This window comes from Lissotriton vulgaris, chromosome 4_1, assembly GCF_964263255.1.
Source record: "Lissotriton vulgaris chromosome 4_1, aLisVul1.2, whole genome shotgun sequence".
NCBI lineage: Eukaryota > Metazoa > Chordata > Amphibia > Caudata > Salamandridae > Lissotriton > Lissotriton vulgaris.
In genome coordinates this window covers 1,868,914,012-1,868,929,081 of record NC_141691.1, presented here as the reverse complement: position 1 = coordinate 1,868,929,081, position 15,070 = coordinate 1,868,914,012, and the positions used below count along the sequence as shown (strand labels likewise).

The 15,070-nt window shown below is 41.7% G+C and overlaps 1 protein-coding gene across 1 annotated transcript in view; it reads right to left on the bottom strand.

The window, feature by feature from the left end:
• FER1L6 (fer-1 like family member 6) overlaps window positions 1-15,070 on the bottom strand; it is a 755,805-nt gene that overhangs the window by 228,753 nt on the left and 511,982 nt on the right. Inside the window, exons 18-20 of the mRNA XM_086966191.1 lie at window positions 13,963-14,115; window positions 4,106-4,286; window positions 1,045-1,169 (exon numbers count right to left, since the gene is read on the bottom strand). Of these exons, the coding sequence (XP_086822317.1) occupies window positions 1,045-1,169; window positions 4,106-4,286; window positions 13,963-14,115 (459 nt within the window). The remainder of the gene's footprint in view (window positions 1-1,044; window positions 1,170-4,105; window positions 4,287-13,962; window positions 14,116-15,070) is intronic.

The window sequence follows — 15,070 nt, the reverse complement described above, 5'->3', positions numbered from 1 at the left end:
CACAACTGTTAAGAGGATGCATTACAACATTTATGATTCATGTAGAGATTACCAAATTTATACTTATGGTATTGAAGTCTATATTTTGTTGTAGTATTTTATACTATATTTAGGTATTTTAGGTTGCATTGTCATGTATTATCCTCTCTTGCAGTATGGCATGCCAAGCTAGTTTTGGCTATGTTATGTTTTATATATGTACGCAATGTTGTGGGACTGTGTGTGATGCTGGCTAAATTTATTTTATGCTGTAATATGTAATAAGTAATGCTAAATATAAACTTTTGCCATTTAGACTATGCTATGCCATTCATCATATGTTTTTTGCTCTGAAATGTTAAACTTTGTTAAATTATGCTCTGTTATGTCATGCTATACATTGCTATTTTATGCAATCTTCTTTTTATGTCATATCGCTTTATGCTGTGTAATGTTAGGTTAACCTCTGTTATGCTAACTATATTATGCTGTAGGATTAAGATTTTTATCAATCATTAGAATTTATTACTATGGCTATTAAGATTTTTGGAATTGTTGTGATTGTTTTTTATAGTTGTTCTTTTATCATGAAGTAATATATGCTTTTATTTCATTTTATGGTTGTTCATACAATTGTATTATGTTTTCTAAAGAAATGTATTTTCTTGTGTATGTTTTATTTTGTGAATGATCTGGTGGAATAATTGGTCAAATAAATCACTACTACTAATATGCTGTCTTCTATTATGCTATAACGTATGATATTTATCTTGCGTTCTGCCTTGCTACATCGTGGCATGCTATTCATGGTTACATTACATTATAATAAGTTGTGGTACATTGTGTGTTATGTTTAGAATGACAGGAAATGTTATATGATATGCCTTGTTTTGAAATACTATGTTGTTTATATACATTATTGCGTATGTCACATCATGTATTAGCTTTATAATAAAGTTGTATCACTAGATGTGGCTTCATGCTACCAGAGAGGCACACTGTAAGCTTTCAAGTTTTCCCATATTGTAATAATGTAATATTGCTTATAAACAGCTCTTCCTTTACCTTTGTTGTCTGACAATGTGAGACGTAGGTCACCTTGGCAAAGGGGTCTGACAGTCCAGTGTTATCAGCAGCAATTAATCCCCTGGCCTGGTACATGTGGGCTCTCAGCTGGAAAGTGTGTTGTTCTGCACAATGCAATACAAAATGAAATCAAATCAAATACAATCAGCCATATCAGATCACACAGCACTTCTTACTACCTTCATCTGGCACCAGCAGTAAGTGGTTGGGTTGTACATAATAATCAATTTTGTTTCGTTTTTACTGTGACATTGACTTTTCTCACCAATATGCCTTTTGAAACTAGAATTGATTCAACTTAGTTATTAACATAAATTAGTAAAATTTGCACTCATAACAGGTGTGTGTTTGTATCCAACTAAATGGTACCTATTTTAATGCACTGGAAAAAGGATCCACTGGGATTGGAACCAGTGACCATGGGGTCAAACCCAGATCCCCACAGTAGATGCCTTATTTCGCGGAATCATCAGACTCGGTAGTTAATCCGTAGTTAGAACTCCACTGATGCTTCTCTTTCCAGACTTGTTTGAATCAGCACATATTATTAGCAAGGTAGATTTACTAGGACAGAAGATCTATATTTAATGTATCTTGTTGTGATGGAGGCACAAGATTGACAAAATGCCAAGGTTTGTACTGAGACCAAAAAGTGATCTAACCACAGATCTGAGGGAACCCTTGAATATTATGAGTAAGGATAAGGCATTTACTATAAAACATACCACATATTTTTTTACTTCAAATATATGCTGAAAGAATGGGGAAACTTTCGGAAGTTAAGGATTCCTATGTGAGGGTGACTCCCAACCTTTTACAACTATTAAGGGATTTTGCATGGTTATTGGAATAATAATTCCACTTTTTCCTTAATGAGAACCTTACAATTTCAGATTTATGCAGTCAGCTGAAGGTTCAAAAAAACCTTACAGATTCACCTATGAGACCTGCTGTCTCCAGTCTGAATGCTGTCACAAAACCTTTAAGTAAATACATTGATGTATTTCTTAGGCTATTGGTACAAATATACACATTATATATCGAAGACACTACAGACATGTTATCAAAATATTGAGGACCTCAATTTCAGAGGGGAGGGTGAAATCTTAGACACGCTTGACATTACTGCTGTATACACATATACAATGCAGGATGATTCCATTGAAGTAATGGAAGATATTCTGTTTAAGCACCTACTTCCTGAGAGGCCATCAACTCAATTTACCCATATCTGTAGAGAAACAATTCGGAAGAAATATATTGTTATATACAAGGATGAACAGTCACTTATACAAATAAAAGGAACCAGTATGGGAGCTACTAGTGTTTAATGTCTAGCTTGTCTGCATATAAGTACATTTGAGAACAGCAAGCTGATCAAGAGGTGTTAAAGAGAGCAAGACTTTTCAAAAGGAACATATTAAGGCTAAGAAATATGTTCAATTATTATTTGCATGTGCAACTACTTTTTCTAATTTTATCAATCTGGGGAGTAAAAATTGGTAGGTTTGAAATGGAGCTAAAAATAACTGCATAAAGTAACCCCTATTTGCTTGTAGGAGGAACATAAACATAAACCCAAGTGTTTACATACTTATTGTAAGCAAGATTTGAAAAAGCAGGAGAGACATTGGGTTCTTATACCAATTATAGAAAGTTTGAGCTGAGGATCATGTTGCACTTTGTATATGGTCATGAGGATTTAAATGTAATCTGTCCTAAAAGAGGGCATGACGAAATGACTATGACCATTTGATGATGTAAAAAAGTACATATGTAGTTGTGCACATACAACAGTGGCTTGTATAGTGGAAACCAATATTGAGAATACTTGTAACTGAACATAAATTATCCCTGAAGACACAAAGGATGCAGTAACTTCAAATACTGCATGAAATAATGTTTACATAAAGTAGTATAATAGAGAGAATATCCCTCTCCAGAAATGACCCACAATATATCTGGGGTTTCAGTTTGTAAATGTTTAGTAATGCAATTTGGTAGGTAAGGGTTTTTTCATAGCAAAAGGGCATATTGCTTGAGGGACCATATAAAAGACTATCAGAAGAGAGGAAAATAGGCCAGAATAAAGCTTGAACATCCTTGCCAATTGGCCAGGAGCCTCAATGAGTCTTTCATGTATTAAAGTACCACAGCACAGTATGTTTGTGAATGGCACTCATGCCTTTTCTCATCAATTACTGTTCCATTTCTCCTGCTGCAATAGTATGTTTTAGCTAGATTTGATTAATGTAATGTTGTCCTTTCTTTCTATGCATTGAAGTTACTCTGCCTTTTCAACTTAAAGATGGGAGTTTTGGGGAACATATTATTAATGGCTGCTTGTCATCTCTGCTTACACTTTGGAACACAATCCCTTAATAAATGCTACAATGATTGTGTTCACAATCGAAAAGAAGGTTGTGTCTCTTTGATGTGGCCAGTGGGATGGTGTATTTGTGTGTTGCCCATAGTGGCAGAGAAGGATGGTGGCCAGACTTGAGGTAATGGTTGCATAAGATTAAGCTGGCAACATCAGCTCAGGGCTGGAAGAGGGCATCATGCCCCTCTCAACAACTTGTAGGGAAGTACACCTAAAGTACTTGTATGCCTGTCGCCAGCTGGGGTTTGGGGTGTTTCTGGTTTGCCATAGTCCTTGAGAGAATGATTGAAGGATGCAAGGGAGAGCCGACATGTCAGTACTGTGCTGGCAGTCTATCACCTTCAATAAGATATTCCAAAGATAAATACATTTAAAGTATTTTCACAAAATTTAATAATCTTGATAAAGAGACATATAGTAATGTAGTTTAGTTGATATCCTGCCCACTCAAATATAAATCCCATTATATCCTCTGAGATTTATATTTCGGCCGATGACATGTCCATCACCGGTGTGCCGGAGAAACCCGGTTACTGAGACCCAAATCAGGCCCTTAGTCACAGTTGCTTTTTAGCCTTAGCATTTGTTTACACCTTTGGTGAATAATCTAAAACTCTCATATAAGTTGAACATTAGACAGTATATTTTTTGTCTTACCTTTGTAGACTACACCTGCTGGTGAAGAACCATGGTGCCCAGCAGCTTCTGGGTGCATTTCCAGCTCATAACCCACAGGAAGGTTGTCCAGGATCACATAGGAATATTTAATGGGTCCAAGCCAAAGATACACATCCACTTTAGCCTGAACATTCCAGCCAGGAGGACGTTTTCCTGGCAGCTAAGGAAACACATACCAAACATATTTCTCAATGAAAGTCAGGCAACAAAATATTCACATCATGGCATGGTTCGTTTAAAATGAAAATATTTTGTGATTATTTTTAAGTGATGGTCACTTGTTTAGTGTGAATAAAGCACAAATATGTATTGGCACCTAATTTTCTTCTTACCAATTTTGTAGCACAAATTAAAAGCACAATGAATTGTGTCACATTTAATCAGAATGATTGTAACAATTGCCTTCCTAATATTTACATAAAATATGTAAAGGCATATTTAAAAGGAACTCCAATTTCATACTTCAAAATGTAGTTTTATGTTTGATAATATCATACATATGTTTCTCACAATATTATTTTGTCATGTGTATGTTGTTATAGATTACATGCCTGCACAATTAAACCTTCAAACCTAGACAATACTGCATGAACCGTTTTTATAAACCCAATTACAGCCTTAATCATGACCAAGTATGTGATGTTTCACAAGATACATATTCCAATAATGTTTTTTCCTGAATATTCAAAGAAAACAACCAACACGTGTTTCACAACACCTGTCCCTTTTTCAAGGCCTAGATTGCAGTTCAACTCCTCTTTCATTCAGTAACCTGTGATTGATTGGATAACTTTTTTGTTATAACCGAATAATACTCGAAGACTTCATAACTAACAGAAATCAATCAATCCTTCATTTCCATGGCAAGATGTTAACTGCTCAGCAACAAGGTGCACTCCACATCCCTCTGTCTTCAGAGCACAGAAAAGTTCATGATTTCTGGAGGTTTGCAAAGTGAGTCTGGAATTTGACAATCACATCATTCAAATATGTAAAACGGAAATTTAGTGGTTAAGAAAATCAAATTATTGTAGTAAGGATATTGATATGATTATGCACATTACTAGTGCCACAACTGTGTTGCCGCTGCAGTGGTCATCCTCCCGCCCACCATCTCCCTTGGGCCTCTTTTTCAGAAGGCAGGATGTGCTGCCTCCTCGACACTGAGTGCTGCAGGGAGAATCCCTTCAGCCCCAGTGTGCTATTGCCCTTCCCGAGGAGACCTTCTAGAATCATCTCCATGGGGGTCTCCTCTACGAGATGCATGCAGCGTCTCCAGGCTCCTCCTTCCCAGGGTTCCTCAGTGGAGGTCCTTGGGAAGGTATACTTCCCAATTCAAAATGGCCACCATGTTTTTCAAATCTGCAACAGTTTTCCCAAACCAAGAGTAGGACAGCTTGTTTGACATAATTTCCTGCTTTTTTGCTATAAAGGGGATGCGCCTTGTACTCCTCGTGTCACAATGCTTCAAGCAGTACTTAGTTGTGTTCTTCGCTCCAGATCTTTTTATGGATTGTTTCCTTGTGTTTCTGTTCCCAGTTTTCTGACTTCTGCCTCTCTTCAGGCTCCTTCCTCCCTCTCCAGCTCCTGCTTCAAGCACCCTGTCGGTAATTTGGGATTTTCCTTGGTCTGTATTTTCTTTGAGCTGCGTGGCTTTTCTTTGAGGTAAAACCTGTCAGACTCCAGAGCCTCGCCACCATCTGAAGGTTTTCTGATGTTGGGGCCCCTTATGAGGGTCACTTTCTGATTGATGGTAATTAGTGTCAGTGGAGACATGCCTACTTGAAGGGGTCAACCTTTTCTCTGGCTGTGAAGACTGTGAAGCCCTGGACGTCTGATACTAAAAGTAGCCTGAGAGACTCCACGAGGTGTAGTTATTGTGACAGTTTGCGACGACCAACATTCAATCTGACAGCTGAAGCTCAGGTGGGCCAGTGAATCAGATGCATGCCTTGGTTTAGACAGTTGAATAGTAGATGAGAGACCTACAACAACTGCATGATAAACATTCTTCTCTATGTTAGACTATTGTTACAAGAACTGCAGATGTTCCAATGGTTTCCACTGTGACTCCACGATTTTCTGGGGACCCAAACATAGTAAAGGAATTTCTGGATTCACTGACGGTGATCTTTGCCTTCCGCATGGTGAAATTCTCACAAGATCGAGATAAGGTCGGAAATTGAATCAGTGCCTTGTCAAGGCTTACGTTAGCTTGCATGACCCCCTTTAGTGGTAACTGCAGATCCTATGCTTTCCAATTATGCCACTTTTGTGGCTGCTTTTAAACAAATGTTTGAGAGCCCTGATCTGAAGTATTGTGTCAAAGAGGCTCTTAGTCATATCAATCAAGATGGATAGAACGTTTTGTCTTATATCACACGATTCTGCCAGCTAGCAACTAAAATCTTGTGAGTTGACTGGACTTTGTGGGCCCTTTTTCATAGGGAGTTGATCGAGCAAATTAAAGATAAAATGGTTCATTCCATCCACTGGCCACCTTTGCAGGTCTGATGGCTCAAGCTTTGATGATCGAACATCAAATGCAAGAATGCCAGTTCAAAAGATGAAAGGCTTTAATAAATCCAACAGTGGGAAGCTCTTTGCCGGTACCTGTTCGAACTAAGATATCCCTGGAATGATCCTCGGCCTCCACCAGAGAAGAGCCAATAAAAATTGGTGTTACCAAGGAGAAGACTGGGCTGTTCCTGGGGTGCAGGTACAGGTCAAAGGGGTGTGGATATGCAAGGGTGGTTAAATAGTAACCAACCAGTGGGTATCCATTTTGTTGGATATATTGGCCTCACACACCCTTGCAGGTGTCATGCTTCATCATGGGCAATGCTCCTCGTTGGGTGGGCGGTGCAATACCCAACGGGCTACACCTCAAAGAGGGGCTCTTTGGCGGAGATCTTTTTATCCAACTGCCCATGGGTGAAGTGTGGGTGAGGGGCCAGAATAGTAGTAGACGGTAAGTGAATTAAAATAAAGCAGGAGTACCAGAAGGAACTTTATTCGTGTGGTCCCGTGCGCTAACTAAAAACAATAGTTAGTCTGGGAGGTCTGGAAAGTGATGTATTCCACACTCAAGACTATACTACAAGGTGAAGGTAGTGGTCGACATGTTTCTCGCTTCGGGTATATTCACCAGCGATTCATCAGGACCTATAAATTGGCTGTCTACAGTATTGCTGATCTAGCTAAGTATCAGTGCTTAAAACAACAGTTTGGAAGTAAAATACCTGCTAATACATTGTTCCATGCCTAAAGGTCAATCAATCAATGTAACAGCAGTACCTGGCGGGATGGACATCAGTGAATCAAGCCGCTGTAGCTAAGGTTATTGCTCCCGTGCCTCCGTTGTGTCGCCTACCCCTCTCCACCAGGACCGGATAGAGAATAAAAATTGGCACAGCCCACGGCTCACTCTCAGAAGCTGAGTGAGCCCATTGGCAAAATAATGGTCTCTGTATGTCAGAACACCTAAGCTGAACCTGTCTGCTTCTAGGCCCTCAGTATATCCCAGACACAGGTCTCTTGCCTTTACCATCCAGGTAGAGTTACCTAAGGTGAACTCAGGAAGGATTTCCACCCTTCTAGATTGTTGTCAGTGGGCAGCAGGTTATACCTCCATGAATACTGGGCTAAGGAAGCACAAATTATCTTAAATCACAAAGGAATCTCCTGAACAGGAACAGACTGTGGATAGTACTCTTCTGACCTTTGGACCTGTTTAAGAAATGGCCACTCCTCTAAGACGGACCTTCGGATCCCATGATCCCAAGAATTGGTCTCTTTTGATCTCATATAATCTCCCAATCAAATAATAATTTTGAGGATTGCATAGTAAATGTGCAATAATCTGTATATCAAGTGGGAAATCCAAACCATATCCCTATTTTTTCACTTCTGTTATTTTCACGGTTAACCGTCTCCGGGCCATTGGACTACTAAAGAACTAAAGAGCAATCATTCATATGCTAGAATTATAAATATCTTCCAATTAATTCCATTTCAATATCTCCACAATTCTGAACTTTCTGAAAAGCCTAGGGAACTATGTTTACCTTCCCATCGAGAATTTGAATGTGCCAACCCAACTGATCCCGGAGCTATCAGTCCTTTTGGAAAATGTATTCCATTTCTGAGCCTGAGAAGAAATTCCTCCAGCAATATTAGGAAGAAAATCTACGAAGTGGCCTCATAGCATGATCTTCATCTTCTGCAGGAGTTTTGGTGTTGTTTTGTGCCCTATTGTACTCTGTAATTACTTTATAGATGCCTACAAATGGTGCTACATTTTCAGCCAAAAGAAGCGCGTTCCTTTAAGTATAGGTGACAAACAGTTATTTACCTCCGTCGCAGGAAAATGCACTTCTACAGTTGTTCGCCAATTTGAGACACCTGTTGGCACTGTATAGTGGAAGAGGCCAGTCTAAATTAGCACTTTCAGTGCACACTTTAGGTACATAGGCTATTGGGCTGGAAGACTAACAGACTGGATTGCATTTGGCTGTGGTCAGGTCCCGAATTATTTGTCCACCTGAGAGGGGAGTCTGAATGTGAGTGTGTTCGGCTATTATCATAACATTAATAAAATATTTGCAAACGTATTCTTTGCTCTGTTTGAATTCTCTGACCTGTAATTAGTTTCCCTTACCATTTCAGGTTCTCTTCACATTCTTAATGTTATGTTATGTTATGTTATGTTAATAACTTTTATTCGGCGCACAGCGAAGGGGCGTCCTGGCGCCTGATCAAGTACCACAACACAACAAATCGATGCTGGAAAGAGAAGGGATCAGTCAGCAGAAGCGAACAGATGGGTTTTTATAGCGCGTCTGAAGAGAGTCAGGATGTTTAGGGCACGAATATGGACAGGGAGGGAGTTCCATAATCCAGCCGCCAAACCTCGAAAGGAACGACCTCCTATCCTACTCAGTCTGAACCTAGTCTTAATCGCCAGATGAAGAGATTCCGACCTGAGAGACCGCGTGGGGACATAGGGGGAAACAAGACCCGACAACATATAAAATGTAACTTCTATCGCAATTGTTCTGACATTTGGCAAATTTAGCGCATCTCACACCCTTTTCATCATAAGGATGTTGCTATGTGCATTCAGCAGTTCCTGCCTAGCAGGAACATATTTAATTCAGTGGTTAGTATCATCTGCTGGTCATGTCAGATAATTTTAAAGCTCGTAAACTGATAGCAGTGTTGTAATAATGGTTGTTTTAGTCATCTTTTAGAGGTGCACTGATCATGATGATACTCCTTTTCACTGTGACCGGTTATGTGAAAGGATATCTCTTTATGGGTGAAGCGGTTGAATATAATTGCATGTAAAATGACATGACATAATGTATACAATCTACAGGCAAAAGGAGGTGTTGGGGCAGCTGCAGTACTGATATTTCCGTGGCCCGTCTTACATACAGGGCACTAAGCATGGGCGGAAAATCCGTTACGCTCGCGGTAAATTCGCGAGCTTTCGCGGATAGCGAATTTACCGAAAATCCGCAAATTCGCACGCAGCGGATTTTTTTTTCTTGGTGATACAATTTTGCGGCGTGCAGTGTAAGTTCGCAATTGCGAACTGGTACAAAACCCTTGCGAACTGGCAGAAATCCTTGCGGACTGGCAGAAATCCTTGCGAACACAAAAAAAGCATTCAGCAGGTTCAAAAGTTCAAACTCATCATTAGTAACAATTCCCTGTAGTGCTTCCTGACAAGGGCCCCTCCAGAGTTTAGTTGCTAATTGCAACAATTGTATGACCCTCCTCTGACCCTCACAGCAGGCTCATAGAATAGCTACAAGTAGGCCACAAAGGTCCTGGAAAAAAAATTGCACTGCAACAGAAAGCAAATTACAAATAAGGAAGCAGGTGCCAGTCTGGAATTTTAAAACAGTGACACATTAATAAATCAACCCCAAATTAATTCATGTCAGTTGAAGCAGGCAGGTGTGCTTGCTTTTTCCCCCCATAATCTACAGTGATGATGAACCAGAGGGTGGCATGGGTGAAACAGAGGGTGGCAGGGGTGAAACAGAGGGTGCTGGGAACCTGTGATGATGAACCAGATGTCAAAACAACATAATCGTGACCGTTGCGAGCCGACATGTAAGTTCGCAATTGCGAACTGGTACAAAACCCTCGCGAACTGGCAGAAATCCTTGCAAACTGGCAGAATTCCTTGCGAACACAAAAAAAGCATTCAGCAGGTTCAAAAGTTCAAACTCATCATTAGTAACCATTCCCTGTAGTGCTTCCTGACAAGGGCCCCTCCAGACTTCAGTTGCTAGTTGCAACAATTGTATGACCCTGCTCTGACCCTCACAGCAGGCTCATAGAATAGCTACAAGTAGGCCACAAAGGTCCTGGAAAAAAAAATTTGCACTGCAACAGAAAGCAAATTACACATAAGGAAGCAGGTGCCAGTCTGGAATTTTAAAACAGTGACACATTAATAAATCAACCCCAAATTAATTCATGTCAGTTGAAGCAGGCAGGTGTGCTTGCTTTTTCTCCCCATAATCTACAGTGATGATGAACCAGAGGGTGGCATTGATGTACCAGAGGGTGGCATGGGTGAAACAGAGGGTGGCAGGGGTGAAACAGAGGGTGCTGGGAATCTGTGATGATGAACCAGATGTAGAAACAACATAATCGTGACCGTTGCGAGCCGACATGTAAGTTCGCAATTGCGAACTGGTACAAAACACTCGCGAACTGGCAGAAATCCTTGCGAACTGGCAGAATTCCTTGCGAACACAAAAAAAGCATTCAGCAGGTTCAAAAGTTCAAACTCATCATTAGTAACCATTCCCTGTAGTGCTTCCTGACAAGGGCCCCTCCAGAGTTCAGTTGCTAGTTGCAACAATTGTATGACCCTTCTCTGACCCTCACAGCAGGCTCATAGAATAGCTACAAGTAGGCCACAAAGGTCCTGGAAAAAAAATGTCACTGCAACAGAAAGCAAATTACAGATAAGGAAGTAGGTGCCAGTCTGGAATTTTAAAACAGTGACACATTAATAAATCAACCCCAAATTAATTCATGTCAGTTGAAGCAGGCAGGTGTGCTTGCTTTTTCCCCCCATAATCTACAGTGATGATGAACCAGAGGGTGGCATTGATGTACCAGAGGGTGGCATCGGTGAAACAGAGGGTGGAAGGGGTGAAACAGAGGGTGCTGGGAACCTGTGATGATGAACCAGACGTAGAAACAACATAATCGTGACCGTTGCGAGCCGACATGTAAGTTCGCAATTGCGAACTGGTACAAAACCCTTGCGAACTGGCAGAAATCCTTGCGAACTGGCAGAAATCCTTGCGAACACAAAAAAAGCATTCAGCAGGTTCAAAAGTTCAAACTCATCATTAGTAACCATTCCCTGTAGTGCTTCCTGACAAGGGCCCCTCCAAACTTCAGTTGCTAGTTGCAACAATTGTATGACCCTGCTCTGACCCTCACAGCAGGCTCATAGAATAGCTACAAGTAGGCCACAAAGGTCCTGGAAAAAAAATTTTGCACTGCAACAGAAAGCAAATTACAGATAAGGAAGCAGGTGCCAGTCTGGAATTTTAAAACAGTGACACATTAATAAATCAACCCCAAATTAATTCATGTCAGTTGAAGCAGGCAGGTGTGCTTGCTTTTTCTCCCCATAATCTACAGTGATGATGAACCAGAGGGTGGCATTGATGTACCAGAGGGTGGCATGGGTGAAACAGAGGGTGGCAGGGGTGAAACAGAGGGTGCTGGGAATCTGTGATGATGAACCAGATGTAGAAACAACATAATCGTGACCGTTGCGAGCCGACATGTAAGTTCGCAATTGCGAACTGGTACAAAACACTCGCGAACTGGCAGAAATCCTTGCGAACTGGCAGAATTCCTTGCGAACACAAAAAAAGCATTCAGCAGGTTCAAAAGTTCAAACTCATCATTAGTAACCATTCCCTGTAGTGCTTCCTGACAAGGGCCCCTCCAGAGTTCAGTTGCTAGTTGCAACAATTGTATGACCCTGCTCTGACCCTCACAGCAGGCTCATAGAATAGCTACAAGTAGGCCACAAAGGTCCTGGAAAAAAAAATGTCACTGCAACAGAAAGCAAATTACAGATAAGGAAGTAGGTGCCAGTCTGGAATTTTAAAACAGTGACACATTAATAAATCAACCCCAAATTAATTCATGTCAGTTGAAGCAGGCAGGTGTGCTTGCTTTTCCCCCCCATAATCTACAGTGATGATGAACCAGAGGGTGGCATTGATGTACCAGAGGGTGGCATCGGTGAAACAGAGGGTGGAAGGGGTGAAACAGAGGGTGCTGGGAACCTGTGATGATGAACCAGACGTAGAAACAACATAATTGTGACCGTTGCGAGCCGACATGTAAGTTCGCAATTGCGAACTGGTACAAAACCCTCGCGAACTGGCAGAAATCCTTGCGAACTGGCAGAAATCCTTGCGAACACAAAAAAAAAATCCTCAAATTCGCGAGAATTCGCGGATTTTGCGGATTGCGAGTTCGCATATTCGCAAAATTCGCGAACGCCCGATTCGCAAAATTCGCCCATGCTTACAGGGTACACTGTCCTTCTTTGTGCCAGGGTGCACCTTTAAGTAGATGTGCCCGGTGCAAGCAAGGACAGAGCACTCTATTGCAATGAGTGCACTGCACATAGAGGAGCCTCAAGCTTGCGCCTGCCCTGGGGGTAGCGGATTCGGTGAAATAGTTCAAAGATGCTCTGCGTTTTTCTGTGCAGGGGGCAGCCCACCTGCACTTTGAAGAGGGGTTACAGATCCCCTTGCAGATGGGTGAAGTAAGTGGCTGCACCCACCTGCAGGGTGATGTCTGGGGCATCCTCAAAACAATCTCTCTTCCTCCAGAAGGCTGCCCTCAGGGGGGCGCACTTACAGGTTGCCACCTTTTTGCGGTGCACTGTTAATGTGTCTCCTAAGGGCCCGTTTGCCTCTGCACTCATGTCCGTAATGTGGCGTGGGCACAGGGGCAAAGTGTTTCCTTCCTTTGTATAGGGCCACGCCCCCGTGCAAGTGAGGGAAAGGCCTCTGAAGATAGCGCTGGTGCTACATGTTTGCCATCTCTATCAGTAGTCTCTGCGGCCCGTTTGTAATGCCACAGGGCCCCAGGGGTTCAGAAAAGCTGGTGCACAGGCCCATTATGCCCTGGGGCACTATCTGTTATACATCCACAGATGCCTTAGTTATCACCTCACTCAGAATGTCGGCCCAATGCTGTGTACCATTTGTCCGTGTCTCTTTCTCCATTTATTTTCTTGAAAAGTTTCATATAGCACAAACATAACCCTTGCGGGTATCAGCGCGCTTAAATGGCTACTTGTTCTCTTTTCATTGTCTGAAAAGGTGCACCTAATTAAGGCTCTCGAATGACTTAAGTTAATAAATTTCACAATAAGCAAGTTTCGGGAAATAAAACAATATTATTGGAAATGGCATTTTAAGCTGAAACCACAATTCTAGCCGACATTAAATCTGAGGCAACCACAGTACAGCGCCCATCAGTGCTTGACATTTCGGCATCAAATTATAATTATAGAAATTTTTTTTTTTTGCTATATCCTGAAATAACACGGAGCCTGGGGACATGCACATAGGCGGCCTGGCTCCTCTGTAATGGCCCCTGCTCAGCCCATCAGAGATTGCAATCAGCCGCCACTGCACAGCATTACACTTTACAGCCATTTAAGGAAAGCACGGATCAGTGCGCGTGGTCCCCCCGGGGTGCTCTGTAGCATGTGTACCATTGCAAAGCAGCACATGAAGATAGTCACATGAATGATAACTCACTTTGAGGAAGTGGGTTTTTATCTTGCCACAGTGGTTGCCCTTCTCTTCCAGCACGGGCGAGTACAGGATGTCTTTCGAGGGGATCCGGGCGTAGGCCACCCTTTTGTTGTTGCTGAGCATCCAGATGAACACGTCGGGCACTGTGTGTTGCGGCTTTTGGAAAGGATTTAAATCAAACGGTTAGGCCTCTGTGTTTATGTATTAAGGACAAGCTGTTCAACAATAGAAGTTATGCAGTTAGTCACCAGCCAATCAAATCTTTCAACCTGAAAATACTATTCATGCACAAAATGGCTGGGTCCATGTAGGCTAGACACAACGATGATATTTGACGGGTGGTGGTTTTCACCAAAGAAAGTTTTAACTTTCCCAGAAACTGAAGTTGCAGGCTGTTAAAATCATTCAATGAAGCATGAAGTATGAAGGTTGAATTTAATGCAGCACAGGAATACAGGTCCAAACAGTGCAGTGGCAAGAGTACAACTGTCTACATTAACACTGTGCTAAACCTAACTAACTCCACTGGAATGTGGAACTTATTTAAGAAATAACATCTCTCATGCCATGGCTCACGCAGGAGCTCATGCAGATTCATGCGACAGGTCTGATACTTAAAGGAAAACACACCATAAATAAATGAGAATGTAACATAGGCTCCATCTAACAATATCAAGGGTTGCATTGGATGACATGTGTAGTCCAGCATCTCTGGTGTAGTAACCCTCTGTGGTGGCTCTCGGCACACCCGCAACCAGGACAGCAACAGACTGGAAACAAAAGAAGTGTACAAAAGAGAAAGACAAGACAGCAGGCCTTTTCCATCTATGTACACAGGATCCAGAACAACATCCCTGGATCCATCAGGACCGCCCCAACCCTGCTACTAGTTTGGAAAGAGTTAAAGCCGTACTTCTGTAAAAATCACCACATCAGGATACAGTGATCTCTCAGAAAGCAGTTAGCTCTCCACTCACTCTTTGAGTATATTTGCGCCTTTGATCCTGTATGAGCCTTTACTGTCTATGATCACACTATACAATTAACATAAGGATATGCATATATGTGTCGTCTCTCACTCGGATTTGGCCTGAGATGGGAAGTTGGGCCT